Below are 13,267 nucleotides of genomic sequence, written 5' to 3'. Positions count from 1 at the left end.
GGATTTCTGTCGGTTTAGAGACTATATCTACAACGCGACTATTTTTATGAAATTCTATACTGGCAAAAATCCCGACGTCAAAATGGCGCCATTGCCGGAGAATTGCAAACGTGTGCCTTATTATTGGTTATTGTAAATATTTTCAAAAAAAATTAATTAAATTAAAAATATTTTTCTTTTACTTGTTTATTTGTTTTCTCTTTTTTCCCCCTTATTTCTGATATCTACTATGAATTCTCACCCCTCTCGCTTTGAGTTTGGTTCTAACTTTGTTGAAGGAAATAGAAACCACAGCAGGAATATGCATCAAGGTCAGACCAATCATGGATGGATGGAGCCAAGAGGATCTAATCAACCATTTAGGCAACAATACCCTCCAAGATATCATGGACAACGACCATTCTACAATGCATACCCAGCTGAAAGATATGGTGGACAACCTTGTAACTACCAACAAGCCCCACCCCGTGCCTATAGACCATCCTCTCAACATGACCTCGAACCACCACACTCACAAGCTTCTTTTCGCCATTCGCCACCATACGATCCTTATCCGCCCCAATGCCAATCCAATTACCCCCAAGAACCACCGCTCCCCCATACACAGTACCCGTATCCATCAAAGTCAGAATCACAGGGTAGCCTCGAAGAATCACTAAAATAATGTACTACAGTCCTTCATCAACTGGAGCAAGCAATGGTGGAGAGGCTAAAACAATTGTCTTCCGGACACTCAGCCCCTCAACAGACCCCCATGGCTTTATGCAGAGAATCCAATGAAGAAAGCAGTACAAAGGAGACGCTAGAAGCTCCAGTGAACAGCATAGAACATAGCTTCGTATTAGAACAAGTAGAGAAAGTTGTCATTGCAGAAGAGGAAGAGTCGGTTGTCGTGAAAAACTCCTTCAAGGATGTTACAATTGACGCCGAGGAGGATTTTGCACCGCCTCCAATGCAAATATCTTATGAAGAACTGGACGGCATAACCCAGGACGCAGGTTTCCTTGATGATGATGATCACGAGTCCTGTTCTCTCAGTGATGAACTTGCATCTGCAAGTGAACTCCTTGAGACAGAAGAATCTTCCCCAAGTGAATACGAAAATGATGCAGAGGTAGATTTCTCTCAACCTCCAATCTATGACTCGAGTGATGAGGAAGACACAGAAGAATTTGACTCGGACACAGATACAATTGAAGATCTTTGCAAAGAAGTGGAGGAATTCACAGAAAAGCATAAGGGAGTAGAACTTACAGAATCACCCGAAACACCTATCCCAAGGCCACTACCACCTAATACAAGCTTCAAGTGGGTACAATCCTTAACTTATAACTTTACTTATTCACTTGAATATGGTTTACTTGAAACAAATGGCCAACTTAGAGCTCTCTGCAGCTTTAAGAGTAAGAGGGAAATGGCTCGTACTCAGAGCTGGTGCACAAGGTTCAACAAGGTTCCACGCTTCACTTCGAAGTACACGGATTGGTATCATGCTCAATTGCATGGATCACGGATAACGTTTGGTCACCATGGTGAGATTCTACTTTTTAAACCGTCCGAAGGGAAACATGTAGATCAAGACGGAGGCGGATTTAAAAGCAGGGCTTGGAATCATGGACTCTATCCTGGCATTTGTCATTCCGGGAGCCTGATATTCTGTTTGAAGCTGCTCAGAAGCTTTACATGCCTAGTTTGGGACCCCGGAGGCTATTGGCATTCCAAGCACTGGTGGAGATTTTTGGACGAATTTAAACATAAGCCACCATAGCAGAAAGCTCTTCCAATGTCCAACTTAAGGACTTTAACTAAAAGTGCTAGGTGGGAGACAACCCACCATGGTATGGTCGCTTCTTTTTCAATTTATTTCTTGTTTAGTGCTTTCATTTTTCCTTTTTCGTTTTAATATTAACCTGGAATCATGCATAACATTCATGTTAATCATTGAATCCTGCATTTTTCAGTTAAAAAAAAGGGTGCACGACGCGACCGCATGCCCCATGCGATCGCGTCATATCGCGAAAAACACCACCCATGCGACCGCGTGACCCGCGCGGCCGCGTGATATATATATATATATATATATATATATATATATATATATATATATATATATATATATATATATATATATATATATATATATATATTGGCGTAAGGATCCAACAAACAGAAAGTTAGGCTGGAATCGTGCGGCTCTTGTGCGTTTTGCACAAATTGGCCCACGCGATCGCGTCACTTGCACAATACCAATCCCACGCGACCGCGTGAGTGACGCGATCGCGTCGCATGGATTGCACATCACCCCAAAAGGAGACAGAGAATTGCGCTGAAACGGCGCTGGAGTCGTGCGTTTAGCACAAATTCCAGCGACGCGATCGCACGATCCACGCGATCGCATCACCCCTCTTCTACCCTACTCATGCGATCGCGTGTTCCACGCGATCGCGTCACTCCCACGTTCACCCCAACCACGCGACCGCGTCCCCCACGCGGCCGCGTGAGTTCGAAACTATAACCCCCCAGCTACGCGAACCCTAGCAGTCGCGTGCCCCCCCCCCCACCTTCTCCCCTTCTCTCCCTCCTCTGCTCTTCACCATCACCAGCCACCATTGCCACCACCGCCGCCACTGCCCACCGCCGACCACCCAGACGCCACCGCCAACCACCTCCCTCCCTCCTTCCCCCTTCTTTCTTCCTCCTTCTTCCTTCTCCCCCCTACACGCCACCACCCACAGCCGCATCGCCGTGCCCACCACCGCCAGCCACCGCACCGGACGCCGCCGCCGCCACCACCCAGCCATTCTCTACCCCAATCTCCTTCTTAGCCTACCAGGTTCCGCAACACGCACCCTTTTCTCCATTTGTAGCTTTTGTTAATTTTTCCATTTTTGTTCATGTTTAGGCTAGTTAGATATGCATGTTGTAGTGGATTTTAGGTTGTTAGGTAGCCTAGGATGTGGTTAGTGAATTTAGGTCTGTTTACTTGCACTGTTCATGTTTCTGTTTTATCAAATCTGCTATTCTGCTATTGCTGTGACCTTGTTCATATGCTGTGATTTCCTGCATTTGCTGCTTTTTACTCTGAACTTTCATGTTTATCTTATATGTCCGTACCTGCAGCTTGCCTTTTAATTCATATGCACTGTTTTAATTGCTGTTTATTTTCCGGGATAATCCATATTTAGCCGGAATGCTGCTCAAATTTCTATAAATTATTTTCATTCATGTTTTGGTTTGGCATTTTGAACTCTGTTTTGCTCTGCTTTACCCAAACCATTTCATGAATGCCAGGGCGTGCTTTCTTATCCTCTTTGATTTCCTGGTTTATAAACTACTTCTGTAATGTTCTGATTCCAATTCTTCTTTATGTCCCTTTGAATCAGCATCCAATTGTTTTCCTTATTTGGTTATGAGTTACTTCTTTTCCAACATGTGAATCCTTGTTACATGGAATATTTTCTTTATGCCAGTTACTTTACTCACATCTTATTGACCCACTAATTTTAATTTACTAACTTCTTTTTTTTCAAATTATACCCATACTAACTTTTTAAAATCTCTTTTCTGACTTTTCAATTTCCTCTAACTTTCTAACCATGGCATAATGACAATTTTTCTATTTAACTTGAATTCTGATAGATTTTGGATTGTACATTATTCCTTTCAAATTTTTCAACTGCTATACAATCCTTAATGCACATTTCCTAACTCATTTACGTCATTCTTATTCTCCTTTGCTGCTTTGAATTTCCTTTGTTTATTTGCCTATCTGCTTTCCTATTTTTATCCATATTCTGCTTTTCCATCTTTCAGGATGTCTACCTCACAGAGGAAGGGAAAAGGCAAGGTTACTGGCAAGCGCAAAAGAGGCGATTCCTCCCAGTCCATCATTGACCTAATGCATGATTCTTCATGGCGGGAGAAGAACTTTACACAGCAGAAAAAGGCTGACCAGCTGCTCCCTACAAACGATTCTATCAAATTTGCAAACCGGTACTGTGAGCTAAAGTACCCGGCCTTTGCAACCTCCAGGAACCTTTACCTGGAAAGGACACTGAGGATTCCAGACGAACTCCAGCAATACACCACTGAGCAAATCAAGCAAAGAGGCTGGTTCTTTCTGGAGAGAGCACTGACAGAGGTCAATGCATCTTGGGTTAGGGAATTCTACTGCAACTACTACCTCACCACCCTAGATGCAGTGAACCTGAGAGGGAAGCAGATATTGGTCACTGAGGAGGCCATCGAGGACATTGTACAGCTCCCACCTAAGTCCGACCAGCCGGATGGTTACAAACAGGCTGAGGAGGACATGCGTTTCTTGAGGTTTGATTGGGACGCTGTCAAGGCCAGGATAGCTCTAGACCCAACTGTTCCTTGGGAGATGGGTCAAGACACCACCCTGCCCAAGGGTATCAAGCGGGTGTACCTAAATGATGAGGCTCGGTTATGGCATCAGATCTTGAGCAATTATGTGATGCCGAGTACTCATGAGACAGAGATTTCAGCTGCCATGATCACCCTCCTATGGTGTGTAATGGAGGGTAAGGACCTGTACTTGCCACGATTTATCCGGCATTATATGGCCAGGGTCCACGTCCGCAGCACCCTCCCCTTTCCTTATCTGGTTACACAGTTGGGCCGTCGAGCTGACGTGCCATGGGAGGATGCCGATGAGAGACCACCGGCTGCGGACTGCAGGAAGATCATTCCTCACAGTAGGAACTTCATTGCTTTGGGCGCCATACCATTACCTTTTACTGCTACTGATGATACTGCCCCACCATCTGTTAGACCCTCTTCATCCACTACTGCTCCTGCTGCCACCACTGCCCCTCCACCTGCCTCTGAGCCCGTATACTGCCTCGTGCACCGCCTATTTAGACAGCTCGATCGGATGGAGCGCCGTAACCGGCGCCGGTATGAGAGATTAGAGCGTCGCAGCAGGCAACGATATTCGCATTTGAAGCTGATGATCCGACAGGGCGCTGACATCCCTTCCGAGCCAGACACACCATCAGAGCCATCCGGGGAGGAGGAGGATGAGCACAAGGAGGAGACTGATTTCCAGGCAGAGACCCATCAGCAGGCAGGCACAGAGCAGACTGTACCACCCCAGGAGGTCCCACATCAGATTGAGGCTGCAGATCCTGAGATCCCGGTCCAGTCAGCACCTCCTCCCCTGCAGCCAGACTCTCGGCCCACCACCACCACAGAGCCCCCATCTACCATCCCTACCAGTGATGACACTCCTTCACACCCGGCCTGATTGAGCATCAGGGACGATGCTTCCTTTTAAGTGTGGGGAGGTCGCCATCTCTGGCATTTTTATTTTGGTGAACCACTACATCTCTTTTTTCTTTTATTTTGGATATTTTTCTGTATTCTTCCTTGTTATTGTTATTTTCTGAGTACTTATGCATTGCTACTTTGATGTATTTTTACTCTATTTCTGCATTTTGCATTTTTAGTTCATATTTTAGCTATTTAGTTTATTTTAGTTATTTAGTTTAGTTTGCAATTCTAACTTATTAGTGGATTAATTAGTATAGTTTACTTTTTTTTTAACATAAGATAGCATAGTCTAAATTGAAAAATATAAAAAGGAAGTAAGCTAAGAAAGTGAACATAATATATTCTAATCCATAAACCTTGTATATAGCATTACATGATGTAGTTAAGCTGACAACATTTCATCAAGGAGGAACATTAAAACTTTAAAATCTACCCTAAATAATTTTTTTATGAGAATAATGGGAATTTTTAACTAAACCTGCATACAATATATAAATGGTATATGATGCTTGAGTTAGAGAACACACAGCCTATGAGTCTTGAGCTTGATTGTATGGTTACATTCAAACCATAATTTTATTCCTGTGTGTTTCGCTTCTTTTTATTCTGATGTTCTTTACTTTGCTTTAATCTATATGTCCAATTATAGAATATAGAATGTAGATACATACCAAAAGAATGATTGAGGCCATCATTTGATTTTAGCTCACTTACCCCAAAAAAATAGCCTACCTTTTACATCACCCTTGTTAGCCCCCTTGAGCCTTTTAAAACCCCTTTATTCTATTTAGCCAAATTACTAGCCTTAAGTAGAAAAACAAAAGAAAATTCCAAGTGAATCCTTGGTTAGCTTAAGATAGAAAATTATAAATAGAGTAAATTGTGGAAAACCTTTTGGGAACATGGATGATAGAAACAAAAGGTAGAAAAGTTAAAAAAAAAAAGAAATAAAATAAAATTTGGGAAGCATGCTCAAAAAAAAAAAAAGAAGAAGAGTGAAACATGAGCATGTAACAATAAGTGGGATAATATGGGAGAATAGGTAAAGAAGTTTTATCTTGCTAAATATGTATGTTAGGTGAGATCTTAGTCTAATTAAGGATTCACTTATTAGCTCACTTGACCCTATACATAAATCCTTACCTTTACCTTGACCCCATTACAACCTTAATTAAAGACCTCATGACTTTTTGGTATGACTATATTCTATAATTGTTGATTGGTTAGATGAAGAACAAAGCTATAGGAAGTAAGAATGAAAAGAAAAATAGAGTGGATAAACCCAATAAACACTGAGTGACTAGAGAGTAAACACAAAATCTAGTGAGGGTTCTATAACTCATCAACATATATCTGTGCTTATATTTACTAATTGTTTTGCAAGTTTGTACGATGTTTCCCCTTCCCATCTCATTTACTAAAATGCTTTATTATTTAAGGGTTAGCCATATATATATACATGACTCCTTGAGAATGTGAACTAACTTGATTACATGTAAGCTTTATATATGAGTGAATAAGTTAGAGTTGCATGATGCATCATTCATTTAGGTAGTTGCATTTAAATTAGGTTGCATTGCATGACATTCCATCACTTTAACCTTAATTATTTACCTTGGATTTAGCATGAGGACATGCTAGTGTTTAAGTGTGGGGAGGTTGATAAACCCATATTTCATGAGTTCTTTTGTGCTTAATTTTAGTGATTTATATAATCCTTCACCTACTTATTCACATTAATTGCATGGTTTTACTTTCCCTTCCTTATTACGTGATGTATGCGAAAAACATGTTTCCTAGGCTTTAAAATAGTTATTTTAATTACCTTTATTTCCATTCGATGTCGTGATTAGTGTGTTGAGTAGTTTCAGATTTTCTAAGGCAGAATGACTTAAAGGATGAAAAAGGAAACATACAAAATGGAAGGAGAAGGCAAAACGGAGCTTTAAGGAAACTGGTATCCACGTGACCGCATGGACGACGCGATCGCGTGCCAGAAGCGAAGATGCAGCGACGCGGCCGCATGACTGACACGACCGCGCGCTTTAAGCAGAACGCATACAACGCGGAAGCGTGACTGACGCGACCGCGTGGCAAGGAAAAGCTCCGAATGACGCGACCACGTGACCCACGCGGACGCGTGACAGAGGCCACGAATCAGAATTTACAAAATATGCCCCAGCGATTTCTGAAGCCCTTTTTGGCCCAGATCCAAGTACAGACAGCATAGACTAGAGGCTATAAAGTGGGGGAATGCATCCATTCATGAGGAGGCTTTTCATAATTCACTTTCCATGATTTAGATCTAGTTTGGAGAGAGGTTCTCTCTCTCTCTCTTTAGGATTTAGGTAGTGTTTTTAGAAATTAGGATTTAGGACTTCTCTTTGTTTTTAAGAGTAACTCTCGATCCAGGTTTTATATTCCTTTGTTTTAAGATTACCTTTCACTATGTTCATTTATTCCAGCTTTGAATTGATTATTTACTTTGATGATTCAAGTTATGATTATTCCATGTTACAGATTATTATTAATGACATTTGAAGTATTTCAGTTTATGATTGTCCCTTTTAATTATCATTGTTTTCGATTTGAAGATATTTTTATTCCATTAATTTACTTTCTCCCTTTTGGTCTTGGTTAAGAAATCAGTAACTCAACAGTTATCTAACTCAGCGTAATTGATAATCGTTATCTTGCTAATTGAACTGAACTTCAATAATCCCAACTTTTTCTTAGGAAATAAATAGGATTCGAAGGTCAAACTAATTAATCCCTTGACTTACCTTTGCTTCAAAGGTTAACTAAGTGGGATTAAGATACAACTTTTATTATTGTTGAGAGGGATAACTAAGTTGGACTTCTAATTTCTCTCACCTTGTCAAAAGTTGCTTTACAGTATTTATTTATTTTAATTGCTATTTATTTTACTTGCCATTTATATTACTTATTCCTCATTCTTGAAACCCCGAATTCACAATCTTCATAACTAAATAAGAACATACCTCCCTGCAATTTCTTGAGAAGACGACCCGAGGTTTAAATACTCAGTTAACAATTTATGTAGGGGTTTGTTACTTGTGACAACTAAAACGTTTGTACGAAGGGATTTTTGTCGGTTTAGAGACTATATCTACAACGCGACTGTTTTTATGAAATTCTATACTGGCAAAAATCTCGACGTCAAGCAATACTCTCAGTTAATTTGTATGGGGTTGAACTTGTGACAACCATATTAAACTTTGATTGAGGGTTAGTTGTCGGTTTGGAACTATACTTGTAACGCTCTTTTCATTGATAAATTCTAGGCTGACGGTAATCTTCTTTCACTCATTTATCTTCTTAAGTAAGTATCGAGCGATTAGTTCTTAGTCAATAACAGACCCTTAAATAGAATTTAAATTTGCAATAGATTAGTTCTTGACCTATTTAGTTGGAGAATACCATGCGCAACTAAAAACAGAGTTAAATCTATTAGACTATTACTAATTTGAGCAAAATAAAATTTCTTGCATGTATCTCCACTATCCGATTTAAGAGGCGCTGTCTGATGGAAGTCTCCGTTCCCCTTCATTCAAAGTTCACTCAGATAATCCTTGTTGAACAATGCCCAATGCTTTTTGAAACGATTTAGAAAGTAATTAAAATATTTTAAATCTGATCTTGCTTTTCTTTAGCTAAGTTATATTTGCATGATCTTATTCATCAGTTTTTATGTTTATTTTACTTTGATCCCTTTTTTTTTTTTTTGTGTTCATGGGTGTATCTATGCTTTGTTTTAAGTAGATAGAATATTTTATAATTTGCACACTGTTGAGTAAGCAAATTAAATTTAAAAATTAAAATAGTACAGTTGAGAATAATAAATATAATCTTATTTCATTATATGAGATATTAATTGTACAAATAAACAAAAATTCTATATGCACGTAAAAAATCAGTCATCAAATCAATTATTATATATTTATGTATAAATACATGTATTGTTCAACTCATTTTATATTTTAATATATATTTTATATAAATGATTAATTCGGTGACTGATTTTTAATGTACACATAATATATAACTATCATTATCTTCTATAACAAATCATATTTAACTAATTGATAGTTAATTTTCTTTCATTGAAAGTTACTCACCATTCAAAAATTATCTAGCAGTACTATTACAAATTCGTTCATGTACAAAACGAACTCAAAAGTTTTTCTTCTCATAATTTGTAAACAAATCTTATTTGTCTTCTATTCCCTATGACCTCAAAAACGCTTGAGGGAATAGCTTGCTGAGAATTGCGTATTTAGCTTTAACTATTAGTGAATACAATGCGTAACAGGGGAAGTGAATTACTCCCAAACCGAGATACCTGTAAATTAAAAAAGTGGTGATATAATTTAGTTTTGGCTTTATTGAAAGCAGGAAAACAATAAAGAAGGCATATCTTTATGTAAATAGTTATTAGTGTTATTACCAAAAGGGAGACCATGGACTATTAAGCTCCAAAAATGGGTATGGCCACCTGTTGGAGGAAGAAGAGAATCCTTACATATTGCAATGAATATAACAAATAAAGCTTTTAAATAATCATGCAAATAATATAAGATAAAATTCCTAATTACTACTATTTTAGAACTTATTCTCAAATTGTCACAATTTATTTATGCCACCATCCAATTTGACATGATATTAATTAGTTGGTGAAAACTCACATACAACAACTGTCTTTATATAAAGTTGATAGTTAAATATTATTAGACGATTTGACATATTTAACTAAATTATTAAATAATTTTTAACTATAAATTTCGCATATAAACAACTGCATGTAAAATTTCTACACATTTGCTACTAACTTTTAGCTTATTTGCGTTAGTATTAGAAAAAAAATTTACTAACATGACAAAATGATGATGAGATATCATTAAATAATTTGAAAAAGACGTCAAGATAATAATAAATTTAGAAAGAATGAACATTAAAAATTTTAGTTGAAGATAGAATACAATTAGAGTTTGGTAGAAAGTAACCAGTTATACAACAATTTGCTAGTTTAGTCACTAAACTCCGCAATTCTTCATAATTCAATACTTTGATTATTTATAAGAAACATATTACTTTAATTATTTAAACTCGTATATTGAATTAACATATAAAGTTTTTCATCATCATTAGATATTTGTGATTAAACTCACTATTACAATTCAATACATGAAGTAAAATCTACATTCACAAACATGGTTCAATATATGATAACAAACGCTTATTTTTTTTTGTCTTAAATCCTAAGTAATTCTAACTATCCAATGGCCGGAGTTATGAGTTATAGTTCCTAATCCTTTTGTTTGAGATCCGAATATTTTTTTTGTTAAAGTTGGAAATGTCCAAAAATACAAATAGAATTTAATTTCTGTATAAAAATTATATCTTACCATGTAAAACCGCATGCATGGATGATCCATTGAAAAATGATGTAGACACTGCTCCATAGCACAAAATATGCTATTCTAAAAAAAGGGAAGGGCTGAAATTAAGAAAATGCAGCATTACTTAATATTAGAATCTATTGATTGGTTATCAAATTGTTGTTAAATTAACTTGTCTAATTACTTACAAGATTATTTAAAGCTGTATCCAAAAGAAGGAAAACTACATTCATAGAATGCATGAGGCCCATTATTAACTGCCAAGATCAGAAAAGCAAAAAACGATTACTATTTGGTTAATTACTTTTTGCCTAGAATCTAGAGTAAAATGAATCTGGTTAGAAATTGGATTTAGTGAAAAAGAGTAACATTGAATTTGTAGGATGATGGTTATTATTACACTCACCATGTTTAGCTTGTAATGAGAAATTGACATGAATGGAAAAATAAGACCCCAAAATACAGTATCTGTTAATACGACAGCTCCTGCAGACGTCTGTTAAATACAAAATATCATTTTTTGATAAAAGAGAAAAACAATAAATATAAAAATAGATAAAAATTAAAAAGATAAAAAGAATATACTTTGTTTTTTTTTCTTTGTGAAACTGCACTTATCTTAATTTTTTTATTATTATTTTGGACAAAGGACAATGAATTTTGTAAATTTTTTTCTTTTTAACAAAAAGTCTCTATTTTTAATCTATCACTAAATTTTGTTACAAAAATACTATAATTATTTAAAAATTTAATTTAAATATATTAACAGTATAAAAAAATTTTAAATAATAGTCTCATTTAAATATATACATTTAGATTACTTTTAAAATAATAAATTTAAAAATTAGTTATTTTTACTCGCGTGATAGATTGATTATTTGAGTAAAATTCTTTTATAAGATCAGTACATGAGAATTAAATTTATTTTCTAAAACTTTGAATTTTAACAAAAATAAATAAAAATTGTTAAAAGGTTAGATTTCTTTGTAGATAGTACTCCCCAAAATTATTCCATAATTAAAAATCAAATTTTAACAAACCTGATAGGTAATTTGTACGACATAAACCCAGAATCCCACTCCTTGTTTAAACTCATCTTTTACATTTCGACTTTTTTGAACCTCGAAGGAACCACTGGGTTCGGTCTCTTCGTAATAAGCAATAATGGTTTTTGTAGATATTCTCTCTTGTGATGAATTTCTTCTAAGAAACTCACTCATTTCTTCATGTTTAATGGGAGGTTTTTTACAAAACTGCCAGCATCCATACGCAGATGCTACGGTTCCCATCTAAATAAACCATTCACAAATCAAATGATAATTATTACACAACATAATAATTAACAAGAAAAAGAGCTATAACAACATCTTAATTAACATTGTGGTGTATGTTATTGGCTTACCAAAAAATATATCATGACCAAAGTGAAAGTCCACCTGCAAATAATTTTTTCCAAAAATGAAAAAAGTTCAATGGTGAGTTCGACGCTCAAAAGAAGCAAGAATCATATGCATCCAATAACTAGCAAAAAATCAAAAAAAATAAAGATTAAAGAAACAATGATATATTAATAGAGGAAAAAGAAATTCAAGAGGCAAAGAAAGAAAATAGTTTCATGTTTTGCCCTTTTTTTTCCTTTCTCAGAAATAACCAATGAATTTAGAAATTAGTTTGTAATATGATGAAAATTATATAACATACTCTGTGTAGTAAAAAAAGATGGATGCATCGTAATCAAGAACATCCATGGACACCAACACAGCCATGATGACAAGCGAGGAGAAACGCGTAAACAGAAGCCACAATGGGTGCACTCCTTTCCAACAACTTGTCCATAGCTGACACATCCCTTCATTTTTATTGTTATTATTATTTATCTTTTTATTATTCCCTCGAGAAGTTGTCATCACCAAAACATTCTCATCATCATCGTCATCGTCGAGATTTATTACTTCAAAATCGCCACTTTTGTTGTTGTTCTTGTTCTTGTTATTGGTATTGTTGTTATTCTTGCATGCCCCTGCCCCCGAAGAAGCTTCGTTCATCCATAATACCCATATGGAGGAAATTATGGTCACACCAACCATGCCAAAAACCGCAAAATCATACCACTCTATTCCAAACTCCTTCAAATGATTCTGATTAATGTCTTTGTAATGCCTAGAATCGTACATAGTAATTGAGGTTTCATTATTCATTTGTGGTAGCTTGTGAGGGTTTTAATTTGTGGTTTTTTCTTTTCCCCTCAGAATGGGCCAGGGGGAAGGGACTAGTAGAATCGACTTTTGAATTTTAAGTTTGAATACCGAGTTTGCAGACACTAATAATTAATTAATGTTCACGGTTTTGGCTGGATTTCGTGGTGAAATCCAATTTTGGTTTAGTGCAAGGAGCAGATCAATTTTAATTTGGATGTAACGATAAAAGTTTAGGACATACATGTTCAAAAATAAATAAAAAATAAATTAGGACATACAGACTTTACAAGATTATGATTTGTGGCTCTAGTTAGGGACACGTCAAAGGACACACACTACAATTTTAAGAAAATA

General features: G+C 36.4%; 1 protein-coding gene across 1 annotated transcript; it reads right to left on the bottom strand.

The window, feature by feature from the left end:
• Positions 1 to 9,543: 9,543 nt before the first annotated feature.
• Positions 9,544 to 12,913, bottom strand: LOC130949267 (uncharacterized). Its single transcript, XM_057878036.1, has 8 exons — positions 12,417 to 12,913; positions 12,118 to 12,151; positions 11,756 to 12,004; positions 11,122 to 11,211; positions 10,904 to 10,972; positions 10,722 to 10,813; positions 9,764 to 9,811; positions 9,544 to 9,658 (listed from the first exon to the last, which is right to left on the bottom strand). Exons 1-8 carry the CDS (start codon positions 12,911 to 12,913, stop codon positions 9,544 to 9,546), a joined length of 1,194 nt encoding a protein of 397 aa, XP_057734019.1.
• Between the last annotated feature and the right edge of the window lie 354 nt (positions 12,914 to 13,267).

This window comes from Arachis stenosperma, chromosome 9 (genome assembly GCF_014773155.1).
Source record: "Arachis stenosperma cultivar V10309 chromosome 9, arast.V10309.gnm1.PFL2, whole genome shotgun sequence".
Classification (NCBI taxonomy): domain Eukaryota; kingdom Viridiplantae; phylum Streptophyta; class Magnoliopsida; order Fabales; family Fabaceae; genus Arachis; species Arachis stenosperma.
The sequence above is the reverse complement of the archived record's forward strand: the minus strand, read 5'-3'. Positions and strand labels throughout refer to the sequence as shown.

Excerpts from the sequence above, each read along its gene's own strand:
- LOC130949267 (XM_057878036.1), bottom strand. The coding sequence starts at position 12,913 with ATGAATAATGAAACCTCAATTACTATGTACGATTCTAGGCATTACAAA. Across the intron at positions 12,005-12,117 it reads TGGTCATGATATATTTTTTG|ATGGGAACCGTAGCATCTGC; the intron begins GTAAGCCAATAA and ends TGGTTTATTTAG. Across the intron at positions 11,212-11,755 it reads TCGTACAAATTACCTATCAG|ACGTCTGCAGGAGCTGTCGT; the intron begins GTTTGTTAAAAT and ends TGTATTTAACAG.